At 45.7% G+C, this 26,690-nt stretch overlaps 1 protein-coding gene across 19 annotated transcripts in view; it reads right to left on the reverse strand.

Annotated features, from left to right (window-relative positions):
• Nucleotides 1–26,690, reverse strand: part of CACNA1G (calcium voltage-gated channel subunit alpha1 G) — a 145,896-nt gene that overhangs the window by 25,524 nt on the left and 93,682 nt on the right. For 10 of the 19 annotated variants that reach the window (XM_027654362.1, XM_027654359.1, XM_027654371.1 and 7 more), the window contains 10 exons: nucleotides 24,530–24,630; nucleotides 23,247–23,370; nucleotides 20,281–20,349; nucleotides 19,218–19,402; nucleotides 12,849–12,975; nucleotides 10,043–10,168; nucleotides 9,341–9,430; nucleotides 8,560–8,773; nucleotides 6,053–6,103; nucleotides 9–160 (listed from right to left, as the gene is read on the reverse strand). In XM_027654362.1, the coding sequence (XP_027510163.1) occupies nucleotides 9–160; nucleotides 6,053–6,103; nucleotides 8,560–8,773; nucleotides 9,341–9,430; nucleotides 10,043–10,168; nucleotides 12,849–12,975; nucleotides 19,218–19,402; nucleotides 20,281–20,349; nucleotides 23,247–23,370; nucleotides 24,530–24,630 (1,239 nt within the window). The remainder of the gene's footprint in view (nucleotides 1–8; nucleotides 161–6,052; nucleotides 6,104–8,559; nucleotides 8,774–9,340; nucleotides 9,431–10,042; nucleotides 10,169–12,848; nucleotides 12,976–19,217; nucleotides 19,403–20,280; nucleotides 20,350–23,246; nucleotides 23,371–24,529; nucleotides 24,631–26,690) is intronic. The other 9 variants (XM_027654364.1, XM_027654356.1, XM_027654354.1 and 6 more) reach the window with 3 other exon arrangements.

Here is a 26,690-nt window from a genome sequence, read left to right on the forward strand (position 1 = left end):
CCCAGTACCTTTGGCTGCTGGTAGTGCTCCATGGCCATGGTGATCACGTTGAGGCCAATCACGCCGGTGATGAACAAATCCAGGTAGTGGCTGGTGCACATCTGGTGGATCAGGAGGCGGAAGCGGGAGTAATCCGAATAGTAGGGCTTACACTGTGCTTCTGCAGCGGGGAGGAGGAGAGCGGAGAGGCACGTCAAGTCATTTCTCTGCGTCTTTCTGAAGCCAACGCACCCTCACTTTCCAACTCCAGAGATGATAAATTCTAGACCGATTACAGCAGCATGCTGTCTTTTTTACTTCCTTCTTTTCTTGCTGCCATGTTACCATTTCTTATACACAGCAGGGCTCCCCGTCATCTTACATCCACTAAATATCTTCAGTGGGACATGCGCTATACTCAGCCTTGTGGCATCAGGGATGAGGTGAGCTGGTGCTGCTAAAGAACACTTTTCCCTACAGGGAAATTTAAGTTAAACCTAAATTAAAACAACACTTTTTGTTTCTGCTATAGTAAAAGTCCCCAAAGTATCCGAAAACCCAATTAACGGCCAGATGCTGGGGATAGATTTTACTAACAATGCCTTAAAAACACAGGCCACTGAGTTCGCGGTGGTCTTTGAAAGGGAAGGAGCTCAGGCATATTATGTTCTTTGCAGTAAACTATAGAGAAAACAAAATTCAACACTTTGGCTGTCAAAGCCCTGAAAAATGGTCCATAAAAATACCAAGGAAAGTTGATCAGTCAGCCCCAGTGATCAGAAAATAATGATTCTCCACTTAGACAAGATTATCAAAGTACATATTTCACTGTTCAACTCATCCCCGTGTTTGGCTGCCTCAGGGATGACACATGCTCTTCAGACCCCGAATGTTCCTAGAGATAAACTCATTTACTCACCTAATCTCTAATGAGGAAATGCCAAGGCTGAGTATATAATTCAGTACAATTTTCAAGGAGGCATTATAATGCAGATTGAAGTGGAAAGGACTGTCTTGAATATGTCAGAGTATAATATTACTCTCATAATTAGATGATCAACTGGTTGTGAAAATTATTGAGCTGTAAGAATTACATGGTTGATATTTAGTGCTGCTGAGCAAATGTACATTTTGATACATTATTTCAAGAAAAAAAGTTGGGCAGGATAAAGCCAGGAAGCACAAGTTTGGGTTGCCCTCGGGGAAAACTAATTTTAGAAGATTAAATTTTGCCTGGAAATAGAGTTCACTTTGTCAATAGCCAATGACATTGCAATCGAACCCATAGATTTAATGGTTTCATGTGCTCCCTGCTCCATAACAGGATCCTGAAAAATAGTTTTGTTTTTTCCATAGAGACAGACCTTTCCCTTCCAGCCCAGGGACCAGAGAGAAAAATCACTCAGCAGTTTTATTCTGCAGGGGTTTGGAAGGCCCAAAATTCTTCTTAGTGTCATCAAATGAAAGGCAGTATTAATATTCACTTTCTGATCTGCAGTGGGCTTTAGGTGATCTGCACCTGAGTGCTAAAGCACAATATTGATGAAAAGGTCTGTAAAATTAATTTTCATACTGAATCTATTGAGTGCTTATGAAAAAAAAGCAGACTGGTAGCTGCTGACTCATTCATAAGACTTTGTCAGATATCTCAGAATCTGCATAAATCTCCATAAAGTCAAGATATCTCGATCACATTATGCTAAATTATGAGTAGCAAATTAACTAAAATGTTTGAATACAATTAGGTTAGGAATAGGACCTATTTTTACGAACCAACTTATCATCTCAGAAAGAAACACCATCGTAATTGGATCACTTACTTCTTCTACATTTATGTATAATTCACATTCAAAAAGAAAAATGTCAGTGTTTCTACCTTTTCCTGCAATGGATTTACTTATGAATAATTACACTGGAATTCAATTTTTTTTTCTCAGCTTTGACTGACAGGTAATTCCAAATCCTACAGAATAGCACCGATGTGGTTAGAACAGAGAAGGGATTTAGAGAGAGGTTGTAAATGTCTCCTGTGCAGGGCTCCTGCACCTGGATTAGCCAGTGCATGACCTTATAAGCAGGGTTGCTAATTGTTCAGATATCTGCAAAGGCTTCCCCCTCTCAGCACCCCCTTCTCCCAAACTTCCTTTCCACCTCTCCCAGCTCATACCCGCAGCTTTCCACAACCAAACGTCCCTGGATGCTGCTCTCGCAGGTGCCCTTGCAGCCTTCCAAAATTACCAGTTGTAAGTGGTTCATACTTCCCCGTTAACTTTGTTAAGAGGGGATTTGCCAACCCTGTTTATAAGTCATGCCACCACTCGCTTCCCCGGTCTCCCCATGCCGGCCATGCATCTCAGTGCAGTTCGGATGCTACCGCAGGATGACCCCACACACGGGCTGACATGCTGCCCGAGGAGCAGGGCTAAACCCCCACTGTGCCTAGGTGGGCAGGGGACTTTCTGAACAGATAAACCACTTTTCACCATTGTAAAAACACCATTTCTTTAACCCGACCTGCGCAGTTCTGCAGAGAATTTGGGTACAGCTCCGACGTAGTTACGCCGGTGCAAAGCCCGTGCCCCCTATCACACAGTGGCATTCTTAGTTATTGCAATAAAGAGCTGAACAATACCAACATCTTGGGAAATACAGACATCTGTTAAACTCCGGGTGGTGAACTTCACAACTAACACAACACCACATTACTGTACTGTTACAATACACTGTGTCAAGAACAACAAGAGCTCTGGGTTAGTCTCGGTTATTACTGGAAAGGTTAACGTGGCTTCCCGGCACACATGGTGTTAAAGAAAGGAGGAGGAGAGCAAACCAACAAAGAATTGGCAGAATGAGAAAAGATGGGGAAATACAGCAAAAGCCCACTACGAGACATCAGGTTGGTAAACAGGGTGTAAATCAAGCTGCTTCACAGTGGCTGGAGGCCAGGAGAGAGGGAGAAGTGGGTCAAATCTGGAGATCATTACACAGGATAAACTCAGTTCAGACAGTGGATCCTGAGCAATCTCTTCCTAAGGAAGAGGATGTTGCAGCTGTTTGGGAGCTGGCCTGGGTGAGTCCCACCTGCCCCTCTATCCTGGATGATGGTGGTCCAAGGGGACTGACTGTGCTGGGAAGGGGAGCAGTGCCTGGCACGGAGGACACTTGGCTTTAGCTCATCATTTCTATGGGTTCTCAACTCAAGTTGTTTCCCAAGCTGTGCTCAACTCTTGGCATCATCCTGCAGGATTACTGATTCCCTTGATGAGGGTTGGGAGTCAGAGCATGGCAGCCCCAGCCTGTGTATTGGGGTACTCAAACTCATCATAAGTCCTCTCCTGCCCTTTAGGAAAGGAAATGACCATTGCTGTTGCAGGATAAACATTTCCCATTCCTAATTCCTGTCTAACTTCTCCCAGACCGGGTGCCCCCGGGGTTCAGTGATCCCAGCCTGGGTTTGAGGCATTGAACCCCATGCTGTTGTTTGTCTGATGGCTATGGGATGTCACCTGTGAAATGACACCAGTGCCCTGCAGAGCAGCACCACAGGCACCCCTGTTTCTCCCTGGCAGTGCCTCTGCCAGCTCCCAGAGTATCCCAGGGCTTGGCCATCTCTGCCAGTACAGCAAGAAGTGGGACTGGGGCCACTTTCTTCCCGTTAACTGCATTTTCTTGGGGGGAATCAGGCTGGGCACACAGCTCCAAAATATCTCTGGGTAGCGTCTGCCTCCCAATATAGCCCTGTCAAGAGAGAAATTGCCACTTTCCCTGAGGTGGCTTCGAGCCGGAGGTGCGTGGGCACAGGAAATTGGAATTCACGAGAGTGGGACAATTCCATTACTGTCTCCTTCAGCTTCTTCCTTCTCCTATAATAAGGGAATTAACTACTTTGCAGGTCTGAGTATATCTGGAGGACAGCAGCAAACCAGTGAGCAATGAGCCCGTGACGCAGCTGGATTTACAAACTGTATCAAGAATATTATTAGGTTAAAAAGTAGTTTGCACTGAAGGAACTTTTTTAGATTTAAACACAGAGTTTTACTTGGCTTTTATTGTACTGAATGGATTTGTTAAAAAAAAAAAAAGGCGAAATGGAAAATGATAAATTATTTCCACTGAGAAGATTCCGTTTGTGATAGAATGTAGACTTGGAGGGGAAAAAAAGGAAAAAAATTAAATTATAAAATATCTCACTAAACACCAGGCAGCAGCAGTGCACACACGCACACACACACACACACACACACACACACACACTATTCCATTTTGTCTTTATAGAAAGAGAAGAGAAGCCTCTGGAAGTGCAGAGATGTGGGGAAGCTTTGAGTCACAACTCCAGATTCCTCACTGAACCACAGGAGGTTCGGCTACAGCACCTGGGACTGATTCCCTAAATTCCCAACAGTCAGGTTCAAATATAAAACCTTTCTGTTCCCTCACTCTGGTGCCTGAGGAGCGGCATGGCACATTCACTACCACTGGATCCAAAGAAAAGACAACAAAAGGGAACACAAAGCACAGACCTGACAATTGTACATGTTTTAAAGGCGAACTCTAAGAGTCTTTCTGAGCCTGCACGGGATAACAGAGGGGTTTGGAATGAGTTCAGTGCCTTAAAAATAACACAAAATAAGACAGCCTTGATGTAACTCTATAGGACCAGGAGAGGAGTCACAATCAAATAAAAAGAAGAAAAAAATAGCCAGAGTCCCAAAGTCAGTGAGAGCCCCCCCTTGCGCTGCCCCCATTTCACAGAGAGGCCAGGAAGCCCAGCAAGAGCAGCAAGAAAGACAGCAAAGAAATAAAAATATCAGGAACGGCAGTGGGAAGGAGATTCAGGATTTATTAAAGCATGTTGTGATAACTTCCAACAAGGCCTAGAAATATAAGGTAGAACCTCTGTCTCCTTGAGTTATCTCTGCAGTGAAAGCCAATAGCCCTCACCTTGCAATTTTTATTTAATCAAAACTCCCTGCAATCTACGAGAGATGGATGGAGCCCTGCTCCCATCACAAGCAGTGGGAGCTTGTGCACAGGTGAGAGTTTTAATGGCACAATTTTCCTAGCATATTATTTTTGTCGAAAATTACAGCTATATTTGTTTCTATGTTGTCACTTCTTTAATTATTCAGGCTAATATTCTTAAGTTATGAATTAAACAAAATGCTTGCCAGATCAAAGCTTCTCCTAAAAATAAAAAGAGCAAGGGACAGATTTGCAGCCCTGAGCATTGTCCTGGGAAGGGGGGCTGGGAAAGGGAGACATGAGAGAGCGGTGGGTCGGGGGGCAGATCAGACCCCAGCACTTTTCAGCCCAGATGGACCATCCCCACCAGGACCTGGAAAGGCTTTCAAGTGGCATCTTTATTTCTTTTAATTTACAAGATGCCTCATGGATCGAGCAACTCTCAATCAATACACAGAATTTACAAGATGAGCAGCACAATGACTAAACTCCACATCCATGCTGAGGATTGGTGTGGGGTTGAGCTCCCCATTAAAACACTGAGGCTCTGCACTATACTGAATTTTACCCTGCTGGAAAAAAATACTGTGCCTCCCTGAAGCACAGTGTTTGTGGAGCAATGAGCAAAGGCTGAAGAAATAAGGAAATATCCTCTCTAAGGGCAGCTGCCTGCCTTCCAGAGACACGCCTGCAAATTATTCAGACTCCTAAGCTGGTGGTTGGAAAGCTAAAGTCAACAATAAAGGACCCACTTCACAGTCCAGTCATTATTCTCTAAGGAAAAAAACACCTAAAAGAACAAAAAAAAAAAAAAAAAAGGAGAAAAACAAATAAGTCATGAAAATCTGACAGTGCCTTAATGAAAACCAAGAAAAAAAATAATACTGAATAACATAACATGATTGAAGAGTAAATTAAGGGTTTGAAAGTGTCAGTCCTGAGCCAGGTCTGCAGAGACCTGCAGCTCAGGATGGGATGCGTGTGCCATGAAGTAAGCGAACGAGCTTTGCACCACACACACGGTTTAGTGGGATGCCTCACAGCGCGTGGCGAGCCGTTAGTGACACAGCACTGCCATTCAATGGGACGAGACGTGCCGACTTCCCAGTACCTTGCACTGCACTGGCTGAGCTCTCCATTAATACATCATCCAGCATTAGATCTAAAAGAACGAAACGGCATTAATCACCCGGCAGGACACACGGCAAGACTTCCCATCCCCTTCGGAGGTCCCTACGGCTCTCAGGCTCTCCGTTGCCTCTACCAGGGTTGTTTCCTTGCGGGATCCTCTCCTTGTGCTTCATGGAGGGTGGGCTCAGCTACACGTGAAAAAGGAAGTGCTCTTGTGCTTCTGCCACGTGCACAGGTGGAAGCCCAAGAGATCCCTGAGAACCCCTCATTTGATGATGATGGAGTAGACACTTCTGAAGGACGACCTAGTTCACATTCTGCTGGAACAGCACAGCTTACAGTGACACCCCTGCACCTGCCCACTTCTCATGAGTGAGATCTCTTTTCTGGTTTTCCGATAACTGATTGGATAAATGCATTGGAAGAGTCTACAACCAAAAATGACCATGCCATCAGCCAGATGTCTTCGTCGGTCCATATCTGGCATCCATAGGTTGGTTTGGGCATCTGAGGTCACACAGGAAGCCTAGCTGAAAGGAACCCCCATGCAGTTGCTAGCACAATCACAGCCTTAGTCTTGGTATCATCTGCAAGTTCCCACTGTGCAGGATGAAGTTAAGCAATGACATCTGTTGCCTCCAAGGGCAAAGCTTGACACGGTCAATTAAAACCAACATTTCACCAAAAATGCGAATTGGGAAAACTGTTCTAAAGCGATTTGGAGGACTTCATACTTTGCTCTTGAAAGGTTTTTATGGCAATTGAATACTCAGCAATATTTGATCCTCAGTAAAATAGCTGTTTATTGCCTCTTTAATTAGGCATTTCATAGCACTGAATGAATAACTGTATCTCCAAGGATGGTTTGTGATTCCTTCCCGCTGGGAAATTGCCCAGGCTTACGTCTTTTTTCCATCTAGTTCCTCTAGTCTTATAAATAAAGTCATTAATAATAACTAAACATCTATTTTTCTTCTACAGAAATGTCTACTTTCCAAAACTGCAACTTTAAATAGGGATCTTTCTATCCAGCCTTTAAAAACCTTTTCTAACTCATCAGCTTGAAGCTATGTTTGGGAACTTTGACTAACAGAAAGAGCTTTCTAGGCATTTTCTTGATGGGGAAAAAAATCCCAACCAACGAAAAAAAGGGTTCTTTTCCATCTGTATCCCACAACTGAGAACAGCCTAATGTGTCCTCCACTGCTCTTGAGGGAAGCCTCCATCTTTCCACTGACCAGCAAGGAAGCCAGGTTCTCAGCATAAAGCCAAGTTTGATGTCCAGAGGCTGGTGTGACACATCTTAGTGGTTACAAAACCTGTGAAGCTCATGGGACTGAAAGATGTGCCCAAAGGAAATTGCTGGATAAGTGCTGAACTGAGAGAGGCCAAGGCAGCGCTGTGATACGTGGTTGCATGATTAAGCCTGTCACAGCTACCGAACACCTCTTAGGCTATTAAAAAATAAAACAGACTTAATATTACCAGCTTTGGGAACAAGCACCTGATCAGGCAGCCTCTTAAACAGTACTGAAGTCTGTCAAAGATAGAGAAGAGATGTGAAAGGGAACAGGGAGAGAGCAGCAGGCGGATTGACCAGGAAGGGAAAATGCGAGGCCACAAACACGAAGGGCAATGGAGGAAGTTCAGTCAGAAGAGAGAGCATGCGAGAACAAGAGCACCTCCGACCTGTGGCCTCTGGCTAACTTACTTCCTACTTGAATAACTAGATTAAAACAAAAAGAGACTAAGAGACAAATGCCAGGTTGGAGACTTTTGGCAGAGTGCAGGTCTTTCCTCCTTTCACCTGTAGAGCCTCCTCTATGCAGGGCTGCACATTTCACATCCAGTTCGTGTTCAATTTGCACCAGCACTATTTTGTCTAGTTAGTTACTCTCCTCATCTGGTTTTTTTTTTCTAATCTGTATTTCTCAAGCAAATGCATTGATATGTTTCTCTAAGGAGTTTTAAAGCATTACTAGAATGAGATGGCTCCATTATTTTATTACACTCTTGAATAGCAGTGGTGCTACTGTGCCAATAAATAAACCTGCTTGATAAATGGGACAGGTAACATCACTGTGGCATTACAAGGCTGTAATAAACCAAATAGTGAATCCAGTTATCAGCAACAGTGCTCATGACTCAGAAGATTTATGGTGCCATCCAGCACTGCTGATCTTTGCAGTTGTCACTATTTGTGTAACACTGAGCTCTGCTATCCAAGAAGCTCCGGGTGTGATTACTATTATATTTTAATTTAAATAACCTCCAATGGAAAGGTCATTGCAAATCATGCAGCCATTAAAAAGGCTTCTATGGCTCCTTGCTCAGCCTAAAACGACACTATTTCCTTCATGCAAATTTTATAGCTGGACATGCTTTTGGGAGAAGAATGATCACCAGACACGAGGCAGGGAGGGAAGGGAGGAGGGGATTGTGTGGAAGGTCAAGCAGGACTCAGAAAGATGTGGAAAGACTACCGACCAGCCATCTGTTTCTCCTTACTCCTTCTCTTTTTCTCCAGCCGGCGCAGCCTCTTCTCCTCCCGCCTCTTGGCTTCTTCTTCCTCCTGGTGCTGCCGACACTTGTGGAAATTCTCCACCACCACCCCCACGAACATGTTGAGGACGAAGAAGGCCACGATCAGCAAGAAGGAAATGAAGTAGAGGAGCATCCATGGGTTGTAGTTCATGACTGGCTGCAAAGTGGAGGAAGGCAAATTTCAACTGAAACTCAAAAAAAAGAATGGGAGCAAATTGATACAACTGTGCCACCCACAGAACCAGTGGGTGCCCCTTTCAGGCATCTCAGGGTGCTCTGCTCTTCCCAAAAATTAGAGACTTCTGAGACATTTTAACCGAACGCTCCCAAAATACAAAGTGTGTCGAGGACAGAAGCACCACCTCTGTTCTGCAGCATCCTTTGCAGCTATTGTAAGTCCCTCACTGAAAGCCTGTACCTACCCAAAGCATTTCTTTTCTCCGGAAATGACGAAATTGTTTAAAAAGTCAAACCACTCTTTGATAAGTGCAGTTCTCCTAACCTGAGTTACACCAGTTGTGTTGCAAAATCTGTAGGGGAAAGGTTGAGTACAAATCCAGACTTTTCACTGGACTCCTTGTCACGTCCCAGAACTTGGATTAAACGCCTCCCTCGATCCTACCCGCGTAACCCCACTTGACTGTGGAAGCCAACAGTACTTGGCAAAACAAGAAATGTGTGACCTTTGACAACTCATTTCTTCCAGCTCTGCTAGAGCCCGTACCTGCTGGTCAACCCCCACAGCATCCAAGCCATCGTACATGATATCCACCCACCCGTCCTTGGAGGCCAGAACAAAGAGAGACATCAGGGCCTAGAAACACACGGAAAAAAAAGTTAGGCACAGTTGCAGTAAAGCTCTTTTACTCGTAACATCTTACTCCTCTTTGCCCTTTCCTGCCTAGGATTGTCATTACCTGTCTGATAATGGGACACTTTGATGACCAAGATTTCTCTTGGCAGCAAAAACCTATCAATGCCAGCAGCCAGTTCAGCAATGAGCGGTAATTCGGAAACCACAGTGCTGAAGACAAAAGCAGCTTCATTTCCACCCTCCAGGTCTCTACTGATCCTGACTAATTAGTCCTTACCATGCTGCTAAAATAAGGCTGCGTTGCAGAGATGGTTGAAAATGTCCAGCTCTATTAGACAAGCCCTTCTGCAAGATATATTTGGTTTGTTATGTAGCAGTGAAGCAATTAAGTACTCCACAAAGCCACATGTGCTTGTTCTGTTCCGAAAAAGAGTGTATGCCTGCTTGGAAACACTGCCTTTGGGATTTACGGGGACAGAATGCTGTGTATGTGAACTGAATATTTACTGCGACTGGCAGTGCCCTGTAAGAAAATCCCATGGGATAATAATGCACAGGTTTAAAGTCAAGGAGGTAAAGGAGCAAAGAAGCAGATTACCGTTCTATTAATACCTGGCCGAGATTATCAAAATTATACTTGTGCCGGACCCATTTGTAGCTTGCTTCTGTACAATCCGATTTATTTGTGATGTTTCTGGTGTCCTCCCCCTGGCAGACAAAAAACTTGCCTTTGAAAAGCTGGAAAACACGCAAAGAAGAGAGGAAATGTCAGGGTTCAGTCCACAGGATTTCTCCACAGATGATGGGCATTTCTCTGGGGTTCTCCACACAGCCCACGCCAACCAGAGCTGTTAAGGGAACTGGCCTCATTCATGCAGGTTATTAAGAATGAGCAGCCTGTATAATATGCACCTAATGAGCAAATGCATGATTTCACATCGTTTAGGACACCCACCTCATGCATTAGGTTGTCTGGTTCAGTGATCTGAGACTGGCCTAAAGGCCTTTGCTTCTGGGTCGCCAGCTCAAGTGTAGCCCCAACTAATAGCCCAGACCAGCTAATGGCTTGTTACCACCCGTGGAACAATTCCGGTGACGCTCAGCTCAGCTAACGACACTTGTAACAGGGGCTCTGTGCCAGCAGAGCAAAAGTGGCACTGAAGAGGCCCAGTGAGGAACTAAGCTGTGCTCTTAGAGGTCACCAGGGAACACTTCAGAGAGGAGATGAGCCCCTGAGGGTGACGTCGGGCTCTTGTTGAATCAAGACTGCTGCCAGTCCCGCTCCACTCTCTGATCCTGGATGCTGCCATCCATGCAGGGGTCACTGAAAATATTCCCTGTACAGAGCTTAAGGAGCCAAGCCCAACCCGTGCTGGGTACCTGATCCTGAGCTTATTTCCTTTGGTTTAAGCCAGGAAAGACACAACTCCTGGGGAGTGAGCTCCTGATTTATACCTGCACAAGGAACAGGAGCCTCCACATGCCTAGACCTGGTGCTTCCTGTGCTCAGAACAGAGAGTGGCAGGGGATGATTACTGCTTCAGACAGGGTGATTGATGCTAGCAGGATAGACGGCATCAAAGCCCAGGAGACAGCCAACAAATCTAGTTTTATTTGCTGACAGAAGCTATTGACATTACTGTTGGGGGGTGGAGGGGAAATGGCAACCTGCTCTCCAGGCTCCTTAAAACACCACCTGGGTATACAGAGAAGAGACACTGATGGGGTTTGATGTGTTTTTCTAGACAAATATCAGTAGAAATAATAGCGAACAAGATAAACCCACGCATTACTCCATGGGTTTCCTTCTGAAATCAACAGCAGAAGGATGGTCTCTAGGCATGCAAAATTAATCACTGCTCAATGCAATCATAAAACCTCTGGATGCAAGAAGAGACGTATTCCCTGATCTTTCCATGGAGAAACACTATCCATGGTAAGGCAGACTAGGGAGATATAGTCTTCACAGAGAAAAGTTTTAATTAAGCAGGAAGGTAAACAACTGTTTTTAATATAGTATCTGTAAATATAACTTCTCCAGGAGCTGGGCTGCAATGCCACTCAGATGGGAGCAGTAACAGGGCTACTGACAGGGTTTGGAAATACAAAGCACAGTATGCAAAAATGCTGATCCCCGTCAGTGCTTCACAATTAAGCACTTCCAAAAGGAAAAGACCCAGTGTTTCTTACTGGACTTGTTTTATCCACCTATTTCTTGTGTCTGATTAATGACTATTCATTTGTGGGCAGCTCTACAACCAAAACAGTCTTGCTAAGAGGACACACTGTTATAAACATCTGATGTCTGTATTTTAATAGCATTAAAAACCTCTAGTTTGATCCCCAGCTTATATTTAAATAAAAAAACTATCTGTAACTTTGAAAGATCATCTTTTTATAGAAAACAGCTAAGGCCTCATCTTACACCTAATTAGACATAAATATAAACTGCAAATTTTGCATCCTGAATACAGGATCAGTCTTGCTTGTATCTACCACCAAAGCACATCAATAGTCATGACAATTTAATGTAAGACTGCAAGTCACCAGGGAAAGCACTGCAATTAGAAGGGAGGAAATTCAAAGAGCATACTGCAAGTTTTGTTGTTTGGCATAAATTTTCCCATGTCTGAGTCTTATATTGTTTTACGGGATATGCTTAGTTTTATGAATCTGTTTAGTAAAATGGATGGATGCTGCTACACTGTGCCAAGCCAATCTAGCTGCTGAGGTGGTTATGGATGGCATGATTTTCTTCTCTGTTTATTTTCAGTGCTGTATTTATTATTTAAACAGTATATTAGTGTAAAATATTACATAAGACACCTTTCCAAAACAAAGCCAAACGGAGTTGCTTTCCAAAGCTGGCTGTGACAGATCAGATAAACTCCAGAAAGAAGTAAGTGTTATGTCAGAATATTTATATGAAGCAATCTCTTCTTCCCAGGTAATGAGAAACCAATTGCATTGGAAACTGCCACTTTTCCCCCGGGTTCCTGCACTCCTGGGACTGAGGATATTGCCAGCAGAGCAGGCAGGAAACAGGTTCAGAAATCTCTATCTCTGCAAGCTTTCAGTTACACAAACTGTCAGAATCTGAATGAATCTTCAAGTCAAGGTCTCTCTGGAGTTTCCAAGCCAATAGTTTCAGCTTTGAGTTTGTATTTCCCCATTGGTTCATAACTAGAAGAAAAGTGGAAGGGAAATTGTAGAATCATAGAATGGGTTGGGTTGGAAGGGGTCTTTAAGCGTCATCTAGTCCAGCCCTCTGCAATGAGCAGCAACACTCAGTCCAACTGACCTCAGTTTCAGTTCAGAAAGGCTTATACTGTGCCCACTGGTACAGATATCCAGATGTGGGGGCATCTGGGGCTCGTTATACTTTCAGGTTGGGTGCTGAGGCTCACAGGGGACTCACCTGAACTCCCAGGATCCCAAAGATTATGAAAAAGGCACAGCAGATGACCACAATGTTCCCAATGGGCTTCAAGGATGACATGAGAGTCTCCACCACCAGCTTCAGTCCTTGGGCTCGACTAATGACTCTGTAGGGGCAAGTAAGCACAAAAGCTGTTAGCCCTGTTCCTGCCCAGTTCTGCCTCCTATCAAGCTAGGATAGGGAGAACACAGCACCATGAATTTATTTTTTTTTTTTAGAATGACAAATAACTCAAAAATCATGATGGAAACAGCAGTTCTGGAAGATTGACCTGTGATATTATGGAAGTGTTGGAGGGAAAAGGTCTCTGCCTACACACGCATAGTTTTGCACAAATGAAGAGCAGAAGGAGGAGAACACGTATAAGGAGCCAGGTCAGAAAATTCAGCTCTTTTGTTTGGGCCATCCACAGACACAGACTTTTATGCTTGTAGCCTGTCCAAGACTGCAAAGAGAGGGCCTCCTAGTGTCCCTTTCTGCATAGATTTAGGCAAGGCTCTTGATTTTCCTGTCTCAGTCTGTGAAATGGAGCAGCCACTCTTACACATCTGCTTGCACATTTGTAGTGATTACAGAATCATAGAATGGTTTGGGCTGGAAGTGACCTTTAAAGGCCATCTAGTCCAACCCCGTGCAATAAGCAGGGACATCTTCCACTAGATCAGGTTGCTCAGAGCCCTGTCCAGCCTGACCTTGAATATTTCCAGGAATGGGGCATCTACCATGTCTGGGGGATGCCATGCCAGTGTTCCACCACTCTCATCTTAAAAAAACCAACCTGTACATGTCCTTATAGTGCTGCTGTGTACAGAGACCTGAGTTATGCCCCAGACCATCACAGTCTCTGCCTTATACCAACTGTACAGCCTCAGCTATGAACCAGAGCTGTCCTCAAGGTGAAACTTCACTGACAGGACCACAAGCATCTAACCTAATTTCTGTAGCTCCTCTCTGTCTGGTGTCACACAGAATTTCATAACAGAAGATCAGATCATATTGGAAGGTTGGGGAAGAATAATGTGGACTTCATGACTGAAGCAGGTGGAGAAAGAAAAAAGCAGAAACTGTACTATACTCTCAAGGACAATGTTGCAATGAAAGGACAAGTCTTGTGTGATTTAGAGAAGCCATCTCACCATGCTGGGAAAGATGAATGAGGTATTCAGACTAACCGACCTGAAGGTGGGGACCAAGAAAGGCACCTGAAGAGGTTACATGCCTCCTTCCTCTTGATGCCAACTGGAATTAAGCATTTCAATAGCGCTGTAAATCAATTTGTACTGATGCCATAGAAACTGTGCTTTCCCGAGGCAGAAGTGGCTGTTTACTGTGGAAGTCAGGGGAGGGAAGTGGCTGTGTGCTTTTGGGTGCTGGTTGGTGACTCCTTTGAACACTTGGCACTCAAACGTGCCACAAACTCCCTCACCTTCTTGTTTCTGTCTGGGTCTCACTTGCCATGGGAATCCTCTCACCACTTCTCCTGTTTCTCCCCAAGTCTGGCTCCATCACCTGAAGCACAGTTAGTTTTGTTGCCTGGACAGGATCCAAGTGCTCCTTCTCTCCCCACTTCCCAGGCGTAGTGCTCCCAGCAGAGGTCCCCATGGACACATCCACATGGTCGGCATGGGTGACCTCAGCTGGGACCACAGCCAACCTGCATCAGCCCTCTCTTCCCCCAGAGCCTGCAGGTTGAGCAAACTGCAATGCTCAGTGCACTGCACCAATGCTCAATTGCACTGTGCAATGCTCAGTGCACAGGCACCAGCTCTTACCAAAACTGTTGGCTTTAAAGGGTATCCTGAAAAGCTAAAACTTATTTTTCTTTTTTTCTGGTTAAATATTTACTCAAAATGTCAAGGGTAACTCATCAGTTACCACTTTAAGAAAGAAACAGATGGTGGTATTTTTATCCACTTCCTCACCAGCAAAACACAAAGAGCAGATGCTGCTATTCCTCATGCTGGGCATTCTCTGCCAGGTAAGTGCTGTGGCTCTCTATTTTGGACAACCTCAGCTTTCCTGATGCTCAGATCTGGATGTTTTAGACAATGAGCTGGAGGGTGGGGTGGTTGTTGCTGCCACATTGTACCTGCACCAGGGCTGAGAGCCAAGGTGAGACCAACAAGCAGAGGAGCTGGAGAGCAGCAGGTCAGTGTGCCCGACTCAGTGAGCTGGTTAATGCAGCCCAAGGGGCCGTGTCTGAGTGCACACAGCAAGCCTTGGGCTGCACAGACCGAGGCTGAACCTCAGATGGACTAAAGACCTCGCCACCCCTCACACAGTCCTGGGTGAAATACTACAACTGCCAAACTACAGATGGGAAACTGAGAGGGAGGACTGCAGGACTTGTTCTCAGAGGTACACAACCGAATTCCAATGTTTTCAATGGGAATTAGGTACTTTGGAGCCTTTAGTGATGCTGGCTTATGTATTCTGTCAGATAGGATGGAACAGAGGCTTTCTCTAAACTGAAGGTCTATGTCTAAACTACTTGAGCATCCTTAAATTTTGGGGAACAAGGAAGAAATTTAGTCTCCAGAGTTTAAAGTTGATAATTTTCTCTACCACTTATTAAGAAATGCTGTTCTAGAAATAATAAAGTGATTTCCCCTGTGAGATACTATTTGGTATCCAGCTGAGAGAGAGAAAATAGCAGGTTACTTGTCTGACTTTGCAAAGTCATGTGTGTTGAGAAAAAAAAGGCTGAAAAACTGCAGCTTTTGGCTTCTTTCAGTGTTTTGATCAACCAGGGAATTCCTCAAATGAGAATGCATTAGGGTAAAAGCTGCCACCAGTTTAGCTCCATGCCAGTGCTGTTTTCAGCCCTTCAGGGAGAAAACACTTTGAAAAGATTTTGAAAAATAATAGTTCTTACTAATGGAAACCTTCAGACCTTGGAGAGAACTAAGAGCCTGATCCAACATCAGGGCAAGTCTGTGCAAAGACTCCTGCCACTCTCCTGAGAGTCTGATAACTCCCTAAGAGGTGCCAATGAAATTCTCAGTTTTTCCAGATGATTAGCACCACGTCCAGTATGTCAGCGCACAGCATCCCCACACCTCATCAGTTCTGCCCAAGGTCCTGCTGATATCAGGCTTGTAAACTCCTGTTATCTGACCCCCACTCCTGCAATTGATCGCCGAAGGATGCGGCTGATTCGGAGCCCTCCGGTTGTGCCACCCAGCACAATTCCAGTCTGCATCAGGCACGTGACAAATGGGGAAATTAAAATGACACCTTTTTTTTTTCCTTTTCAGCGTGAAGAAATGTGAATCCCCCAAGTTCCCCCTGGTTTTGCTGGTCTCAGCGTTCCCAGTGCTGTTAAACCTCTGGTGTGAGATGCTCCAAACCCGCCACCAGCGTCATCCCAGCTGGATCCGTTACCAAAGTTAAGCCTGCTAGCCTGATCAGAGCACTCAAAAGTAGTAGTAGCACTTAGATGAAGTAAAAGATCAATGTTAATGAAGACCTCCCTCCACAGATAAAAAAAAATTAGCAAAGGTTATAACATGATGGATAGAAGAGAGTCTATGAAATGACTATTTGATACCATGATGGTATGAAAAGTGAATAATTTATCTCTCTGCTTTGGGAGTCAAAGCCCAGGCTCTGTAGAGAGTAAAACAGCACTGACATCCACCCACATTAAATCTGAATACATTTTCAATTTTGATTTCTCTTGTATCTTAAGCTACAACACTTGATCCCAATAACAGCAGGTTGAATGCATTAGGAAGGAATGTTATTGTATAAGCAATCCCTTTATTGGCTGAAACATCAGAGGGTCATGGAAACATCTTTAAATGTCACTCCTTTGTGAATTTATTTTTGGAATTCTGGTCATAAAGCTGAGCTTGAATCCTCATGGATTCAATTTGGAGGCTGATAATCAATCATGCAATCAAAACCCCGTGATTGGCACACAGGACAGTTTTTTTAATGCCTGGGCTTGTGTGCTGTGTAAAGCAATGGGTTTTTCTCCATGGGAGAAAATCAGAGACAGAATGAGAGAGGTCTTTTGCAAGAATTCCCCTTCCAGACCATCAAGTGGGAAAGCCAACGCAGAGACAAGGGCTGTCCCTGCTCTCCAGTTGAGTGTGACACACACAGCCGTGGCTTGGCTTCTCACCGAGGGTGTCCTCACTGCAGCCCTGTCCCTGAGTGCCCCCAGAAAGGGAGGACAGAAGGAGCGGGGTTTGCTCCTCTGTGCTGGGAGTGGAGCACCGGTTTTGGTCTTTGCCCTGCGTCTTCTCGGAAAAGAAAAATATTGGCTCGGCCTCCACCCAGACACAGGGACTGGAGCCACGGTGTGCAGAGACCTCAGGTCACCTGTCCCAGCTGTCATCCCGTGTCGATGCAGCTGCACATCCCAGGCAGTGACGGTGAGATCCCCGAGCCACTTGCCGCAGCCCGCGGCAAAGGCAGAGCGGGCAGCCGTGGGCAGAGGCGGGCTCAGGGCAGCCCAGATGTGCAGCACAGAGGCAGATGGGTTTCCACATGAGGAGATTTATGACTTACTGAAAAGCCCCCAGTTTGACGGCTGCTTTTTCATTTCCTACAAATCTAATTACAGGGAGACAGAACTGATTCTGAACATATTTAGGGAATGGGCTTGTTGCTGTCTTTTTTACGTTTCCTTTGTAGTAGAAAGCAGCGTGTTGGCTGAAAACATTCACATACTCTCTTGAGAAAACATATCAAATGCCAACAGGAATGGAATAGCAATGGGAGAGCCTAATCCTGAACATGCTCCAGATGGCAGGTCTTCCTCCTCCCTGCAGTTACTGAGTGGATTATTCACCATAACTGCAGATTTTTCACGCACATAGGTGCCTACAGAGAAAGTCTCAAGCTAAAAAAGGCCCAAGTCCTGGTCAGGCAGACCTATAGATCTATAAAGAAACATACAGGACTTTTACCAGGTCAGGCAGGTCAGACTACAACAGGGCTCAGCACAACGCAAATGTCTTCCTCTAGATCTGATTTAACCAGGGAACATCAAAAGAGAAGCTTGCATTCCACAGTTCGGACATGGGAAATCAATCCTTCTTTTACCCAGAGCTAAACAGATTATTTTATAGGTTTTCTTAACAAAGGTCAAAAAGCAGTCAAAGCAGAAGAGCAGAACAGAGCACATCTACTCAACCATATCTACTCAACCATATCTACTCAACTGGGCAGAAACTACCCCAGAAACAGCAGCTGACTTGAGATACTGGGGGACACGTGAAGAGAGAAAAGTCAGAATTGGAGTCACATAAGAAGACAGTCTACTCACATGCTGAGGGAGCTGAATCACCTCAAGGGTGCTAGATAAAAATGATTAAAAACATCTCACGCCCCCAAACTCACCAAGCACAACACACACAGACCAACTGAACACAATGTCTTTTATAGCTGTCGAGAACATTTGAAAGATATACATATAGGCAAGGCCATTGTTATTTAGACTTATTATTCACATGGGAATAGTAAAAACAACATCTTCTATCTGAAGCAGGCTCCTATTTTTCTGTCCTGAAAGAGGAAATCCTGACTGAAAGCGAACCTTTTATATGAAGGAAGCAGCAGTAAGATATGACAGGCACACAAAGATGCTTTGAGCAGGAAGGTTTATTAGCTGCTGCATAACAAGAGCAGCAACAATGGTATTGAAGAGGGACTGCATTTAGCATGGAGAGAAACCTTCATGCCTTGGGGTACAGGTCACAAACAGATGCCTGTTTGGAAAAGGTTGGTCCTTGGGCAGATTCCTATCAGAGGGGAGCCTGCCCCTGGAGCGTGGAATACTGCCTGCTAGCAGAGATGGGGGACCAACTTAGCAGGACAATGGCTTTCATCCTGTCTGGGCCATTTTCAGAATAAATGTCTCTGTAAAATTAATGGGGAGCTGGGGAAAAAAGCCTTCTTTGCATTCTAGATTAAGCAACAGTTGAGTCTCTGCTTCCTTAAAAATGATCTGCCACCTGCTACTAATTTCCTTCTTTGTTACAAAAGGCATTGACTGCCTGAAGGAAAGGGGGAGAAGAAGCTGTTAAGCTGCACTTTACACAGAGCAAATGAGAACACAAATAGCAGGGGATGTGTGTTTTAATGAGCAAAAGAGGCATTGATCAGTTTACTATTGCACTTGGGGCTGGTCCCAACACACAGCGAGACCTGGAGCTCCTTGAGGCTCCGCAGGACCTGCGGGCGCTCATTGTCTGCGGAGCCGCAGGGGGCTGGAATAACACCGGTGACAGACGCCGTGCCCTTGTCTCTCCTGCCCCTTCCCTCTCACAAATGCTCAGCCCCCTCTTCGGCACACACATCCTACACTCTCTGAGCTCTTCCTCAGCCTCTACTCACCTTAAGGGCCGCAGTGTCCTCAGCAGTCTCAGCACCCGCAGCATCCCCAGGATTTTCGTGCCGCTGTCTGACACCATCGAGACCAGGATGTCGATGACGGAGATGAGAACCAGCACCCCATCCAGCACGTTCCAGCTGCTCTTCAAGTAGGCTTTCTCCCCAAAACACAAGCCTAGTGCCACCACCTGCCCGGACACCAAGTTGCAACAAATTATGAGTATCACATGCAATATGTTTGTTCCACTTAGCAACCTGCTGAGAACGCATTATTTACAGATACAAGTCTGTGAGTCCATTTGCTTCCCAGTATAGAAGCCTAATTAGCCAAACCAGCAAAGTGTTCTATTGAATGAATTATGAAAATACCACTGCAGACACACCCCAGGTTGTCCCTTAGAGCTGATGTACTTTTAATGTAGATAAACGTACCTGCACAAAACTGTTCTTAAAACGTTCAGCTCTGGTACAAAAAAAATTTGATCACATTTTATTCCTATAGACTGCAGGGGAGAAGGTTCAGAGTGGCTGACCTGAAGCAATCATGTACAAGCTTTGAAAATAAAGAAACTAGAGAAACTTTCCAAAGAAAGAGCAATTGTTCAGCGAGATGATTATGAATTACACAAGAGAGATTTACAGCAATGGGTTTCTGAGCCTCCTGCCTCAAATCCAGCAAAGTGTTTCAACGTGCTTAAGTCTCTCCCTCCTCAGGAAAGCACACAGAGGCTTAGGTTGTTGAGGACAACTGGTTGTTGAAGACAATGGGACTTACATGCATGGTTGAAGTTAAGCGTGTGCTCCAAGAGCTTTGCTGAATAGGGAAGGATTGCTGATTTGAAGGATCCCATTGCTCATATAATGGTGTAAATCAAGAGGAACTTCAGTGAAATTGTTCTGATGTAAAACGTGCTCAGAATAAGGCATGTGGTGGGTATTTGAATATGATTCAGATGAGGAAAATATACACCTCACTCACAGCTGGTAGACCTAGGGGTTTTGTGAGTCCACCGTAATAAAAGATCACTAATATAATGCAGGCACACTTATCTCCAAATTCATTTACCTTAACTGTCATCTCAGTCAGGAAGATGACTGTAAAGATGTAGTTGGAGAGTGTTAGGAAAATCCGTTCCTACGAAAAAGAAAATGAGAGACAGTATTTTATAGCCTGCTCTCTGCAGCTGTACATCTCCCCATGCATATTTAGGCAGTTGATAACTGTTCTCCAGCTTCTGTGTGAAACAAGCCTCGGACTGTTTGCTCACAAAGAGATAAAAATCCAAATATTTAGACAATAACACTTCTCATGGTTCAGCCCTGCCAGTACCCAGCTCTCTGTCAGCACCATGGACAGGGGCAGCCGTCGGCATCTGCCTCTAAAATCCCCCTATATGCCCCCAGTTCCAACCTCCCCTGCAGTAACAGGAAGATATGTCCCCCTTGAAACATGCTTGACAAATCTCTACCTGCCCCTCACCTGCAGACGTCACTGCACAGTGTAAATATCACTGAGCTCCCAATTCTCCCAGAAATTAAGTCAATATTAGAGTGGCTGAGCTGTGAGGCAGCAGGATCCGTGGGACGCTGAAGTGCAGCTGGCATGAGTTGTCACAGCTCCAGTGAAGCCAGAAAAGCTCTGGGGTTTTATGCAAGCTGAGATCTGCCCCCAAAAGGTTGATTCTCTTGCCCAAAGCCGCGGGTTAGACCTGGCGTGAGGCCCAACAGCCACATCTCCCAGTCCCCTGTGCTATCCACCAGACCATACCATCCTCGCTGCCACTGCTCTGCAATTGCAGCTAGTGATTACAGATGAGACCATGGACTGGTTCCCTATCTGTAGTTAGCAGAAACCTATCTTTTTAATGATGATCATTAAATAAATTACACTTTTCCCTAATCCCTGAACCACCTCTGATTGCCTGTACTGAGAAATGGACAGCAGAAGATGGAGGTTGGAGAAAAGATGATGTGTGTGCATGTATGCATGTGTGCATACAATTCAACTGGCCCCAGTTCTAATAATAACAATTTTGGATTTATTTCTGCCGCTCTCTACAGAGCAGTCCCATAAGAGATGCAGATCTCTCGCTCAAAATGAGATGCAATTTAACCAAGACAAAACACCTTGGCAACTCTCTCTCTTGCCATATCATGATTTACTGAAAGTGACTCAGGAACCACACAGCAGCTTGTTTCCATAGCAGGTCCATAATTAATTAGGTCCTAGACCTGCACTGTGATTGTATGAGCTGTGATAGGAAACATCTCTGGTCGTTAGCTGACTGCCACACAAAAGACTGCTATAGAGGGGCAGGCAGTGGGCAGGAGGGAGAGAGTAGGGACCTGCTTGTGGAGCTGGAGATAAAACAGCAATAGTGTGGAGGAGAGACTGAGGATATTGCATCCCTCCCTGGCAAGCGCGTGGCTGTTTCGAAGGATAATCTCCCCAGCCCATGTCGTGCACTCTGCAGTGGGGAGCGTGTGCTGGGTAGCAACAGAATCCCCTGTTCTGATAAGCCAGCTGAAACTGGGACAGGGGAAGAGAACTCGCTTGAAGCAGTTAGAAAATCCACAGCTCAGGGAAGCAAAGAACAATTATTTTAAACAACTCAACCTAAACTAACTCTCTCGGTTTCCAGATGAGAGCTCCATCAGCACAGGCAGGGCCCGTGCACTGCTCCTGGCTCCTCTGCCCCACCGCTCAGCATCCCCCTTCTCCTCTGCTGCTCCCAGACCATGGTCCAGCTCAGTCCAGCCCTGGACCCGTTTTAGTTCTCTTGGTTATAACCTGGTGGTGATTAAGCTCACATCAGTCCCTGTCTCCTTTCCTCTCTGCACTCTCCCAATACCAGGGGACACCACAGCTCCTGCTCCTCTCCTGTATGAAGTATCGGGTTTGGGTGCTACAGCTCTTTGCTGCGGACTCCTGACTTACACGTGTCACCCCATTCCCTTCATCCTTGTGTAACAACAGCTCTTTTCAGAACCAGCCTTGGTGACTTGTGACTCTCAGAGGTCACAGCAAGGGGCTCCAAAGAAACATCTGGGATTTAAAGGGACATTCTCAGGGTTGCCCATTTGGGCAGCAGCAGGGTGACTTCCCCTGCTAGATTGGCTGGCAGGGAGCCCTGCCCTCTTCCTGCAGCTGCGAGTTGATGCACCATGACTGCATGGTAACTGAAAGAAAAAATGGATTTAGGGGAGGGACTGCTGGGCAAACTGTTACAGTAAGGGGGACTACTAGGGAATGCTTAAAATAGGCACAGAGCAGCCAAGACTCCAGTTTTGAGGTCTTAGTTGACGATCCACAAAAATGAACAGCCTGACACGCCTACATCAACAAACCAGGATTCTTTACAATTGTGATATGAGCAGTCTTGTGCGATACACCAGCAAGAGCCCAGTGCATCTCAGCCACAATCTATGCTAAAATAGAAGAGCAGTAGGATGACTCTGCCCCTCTGATTGATGGATGTTGGTGCTGTGAGGGTCTGGTTTCAGGGATCCTTACGTAGTGTACTAAAACAAAGCAGTTCAGGGAACTGGCATTACAGTGCCTGTATCAATTCAGTTTTTCTGGTGTCACAACAAAGCTGATACACAAAGGGGAGAGAGGAGTATGAAATGAACAGTTTTCCCCATTCCCTTCGCACCACACATACGTGCCCGTGGGGAACAGATGGAAGAAGCGAACATTGTGTTGAGAGAGGAAAAGTGTTTGAAGGTTTCTCAGAGAAGGAAACTGAGACAGATGTCATGCTATGTCATGTGTTAAAACCTTGATCATAATTCCAGAAATGGGATACTGGATACATTGCAGGCCATAAGCTCTGCTCTTGTGCTTTGAAATGAGGCTAGGTAGGCACCAGTACAGTTGCTGTAACTAATTCAAAGGATACACAGGAGGTGTTGGAAGCTTCCCATTTTAAAAAGAAGAAGAAAGTGAGACCAAGTGCACACCAGTGGGGTCCAAACCACGGGTGTTTGCTCCACAAGGAGCACAGGAAAACCTTAACCTCAGAAACTCACAGCACTGTGAGGCTCAATTTTGGGCCGTTCCATGGCAATGGTAATGCAGTTCAGGAAAATGATCACCAAGACGACATGATCAAACATCTTGTGAGTGATGATTTTATTGCACATCAGACGGAATCTGCCGAGAAAGAAAAAAAAAAAAAAAATAGACACAGAGTAGCTATTAATGCTCGACTGGCTGGGGAGACACGCAGCAGCTCGATGCACGGCAGGGGAATCGGGTGCTCCGTTTGCAAAGCAGATGAGCTCCAATCTCCCAATCCCCTCCCTGGCAGAGCCACACGCTGCGAGCAGATAGGGGTGGGAACAGAAAAGGATCTGAGCTGCAGAACTGGGCCACAAGTTTCAAGCCCTGGTAATGTTTGTAGGGGAGTTTGGCTCACTTGGAATGGAGCAGCTGCTTCCACAACTCGGACACACGGCCAGGTTTGGATTCAACCCCCTACCTGGGCTCCTAGTGCTCAGGTTTAGCTTAAATAAAGGAAGAAATACTCCCAGTGAGCCCGTGAGGGTTGAGCGCACACAGAACAAAGGGACAGAAGCTATTTATTGTGACAGATGGCTGTACACTGACCCAGGATTTATAATACCGTATTACATTTCCCAAAGTCTGTTTCTGAAAATCTCTCTAATCTTTGTATGAATGAACCTGAACACCGTCCAGGGCCCTCTGGCTCGAGCATGGGGAACCCTCCCTGCGCGTGGGTGCGTGTCCAGAGGAGTGTGTGGGGGAGCACGGAGCGCGGATGGCCCCGGCATGGCCAGGCTTTGGGGAGGGCAGAACTGGGAGCCTGCAGGCAAGGAGAGGGGCTTCCCTGGGAGAGGAAGGAAGGGAAGTGGGAGGACAGAGAATTCCAGCGGAGAGGCAGGTTGGGGAGGTCAAGGACCACCCCTTGCTGTGGTACAGGTTGTGTGGCAGGGGCAAATTCAGATATTTCTGCTTAATGCAGCACCTCTCCCCCCTGCTGCAAACTCCCCATGATGCCAAGTGACAAACTTGCAGAACGCTGGCATCACTGTCAAAGTGAAGGATGAATCTGATGAATCTGCAGCCATGCCCTGGGCTATGGGTTTCAACTGGACACTCCTATGCCAGGGCTCTCTGCAGCCAGCAGCTGTTTGTTGTCTCACCCTGACCTCGTGCTGGGGCAGGGGAAGGGTTGGAAGTTCTGTGGACTGACATATAGAGACCCATCTGGGATAGATGGGCAGGTGAGCCACTGTAACAAGGGCATCCATGCCCAGCACACCACAACTGCCCCAGAGGCCTGTCTTACCTGGAGTGAGGGGCGAAGATGTAGATGGACCAGGAGTCTCTCTCTTTGCAGCAGGTGGGGAGCCGTGCCCGTATCCAGGCCTTCATACGGTCCCTTTTGCTCTAGGAGGAAAACATACAGACCAGGAGGAAAACACAGAACTGTCAAAACAACAAACCTCCAAAACTTCCAAGTGAAGGACTCGGGGCAGTTTTTCACTAAACACATATCTCTAAGTGCTCAGTAAAGCTGAAATAAAATGATCTCCCCAAAAAAGCCTCCGCTGGGCAGGGGAAGGAGCTCTGGCAGCCATGTAAGGACTGTGCCAGCCCCATGAGCTCACAGGGTTCAGTCTTGCTTCTTCCTTCACACACAGTAACTGTGTCTGGCACATGGTTATCCAAGAGGACAAACATGATAAATAAAACCCTTGCCCAAAGGACTGATAACCCGCTCTGATCAGCCTCAGTCCCTCCAGATACTCATCAGATGCTTGCCTAAATCTTTTTTTGTGGTATTTTTGTGTGGTTTTTTAGTTGTTTGAGTTTTTTAAAAGAATATAGCCTGCTTAAGTCAGAGGTTATAAGAGGAGCAAGGGATGGATTCCTGCTGCTGGCTGGGGCAAGCTCTGTGTCCGTGCACTTCTGGAAAGCTAAAGAAATCATTTGAGACCCGAGTTTTGGTCCAGGAACACAATGGCAAGCATCTGCCTCTCATTCAGCATGAACAGATTAGATGGGAGATTATAAAGCCAGAAGGGAACATCGTGGCCAGCCTGACCTGCATGAACATGGGCCATCCAATTCCCACAAATTAATTCCTACTTGAAACCACGGCACATCCTCAGCCACGAATACTTCTGCTATAGACTGTCGGCAAGGTCGTTTCAGGTCAGGAGGGCAGACTGCAAAAGCCTTAGCCAAAAAGTCAAATGAAGACATCAAAAAGTGGATGCTGAGGGGAAGACTCATCTCAGCTGCAACAGCCTCTGACTTGGGTTTATTACTTTCTCATTCACAGGTCTCTGAGGGAAAGTCAGGATCTTTAATCCCACTGACATTGCAGCATTAGCACCCTGTGCACGGACAACACCTAAAAGCCAAACCAACATCCTTCCCACCACACCAAGGCTTTCCCAGCCCTTCCACATGGAAGCACCAGAAGAGAAATGCACAGATTGGTGTGTGCAATGTCACCTCAGCGCTTTGCATTTGCAGATAAATAAAAACCAATCCTTGCTCTTTCATTACCCGCATTTCTCTGCTACCACCTAAGCTTGGATGGGCAGACCTGGGAATGTGCCTGCACTGGCTCTTTGAAGCTTCTTCTATAGATGTTCAGGGTCATGAGGATGTAGAGGGGTGTGAAGGACAGTGTAGGAATCACCACTTACACCCCAGGAGCACCCACACTCCGGGACTGAGGCACTTTCATTTATTTCACCTTGGAAAAACAGGGAGGGGGGATTCATTTGGAGTCAAACTGTTCACACTTGGAGTAGTCTGGATTGTTAAAAATGGGATTTGTTAGGGTAATTGAGTGGAGTGGAGCAAGCATTTTCTGTTCCTATAGGCAACCAGTCAAGGGTCTCATTAGTGATGAGGAGTAACTATTGTGGTGTCTGTTTTAATGAAAGCCCTCAGTGACAACCTGAACCCTTCAGAAAACAAAAATCATCTCGGGAAAATAAGAAGAAAAGTTAGAACAACAAACAAACAAAAAAAGCAAAATCTTTTTACCCTGTTCCTCCAGCCATCTATCCTTCTCTCCACTTCTACACACACACAGACCACGCCACCACACACCAGCAGGGTTTTGGTTGTCTTGGATGTTCTCACATCCCTTTTCCAGCTGCAGGCAAGGAGTCAGAACTGCTCCCTTCTCTCTAAACTGTATTTAATAGAGCATGCATCCTTGGGGTTGTGTTATCCCTTCAAGCAGCCTAGTTAGTTTAATTATCCATAGATTTAACAAAGGTAAATAAATGGATAAAAATTGGGTGTCTGCTCAAAGTTGTGGTGAGAACAGTGACTGCTACCCCAGCCTCTGGACACAGAGTAATAGATGCAACTCGGTCCAGTTCATTTTGTGAGCTGGAAGGTTTCCAGAAGTATCTCTTATTCAAAGCAGTTCTGGTATTTATCAAGGGGATTTGTAGTGAATGGTAATGCGTCAGCAGCAC

This window comes from Corapipo altera, unplaced genomic scaffold, assembly GCF_003945725.1.
Source record: "Corapipo altera isolate COAL_440 unplaced genomic scaffold, ASM394572v1 343, whole genome shotgun sequence".
Lineage (NCBI taxonomy): Eukaryota > Metazoa > Chordata > Aves > Passeriformes > Pipridae > Corapipo > Corapipo altera.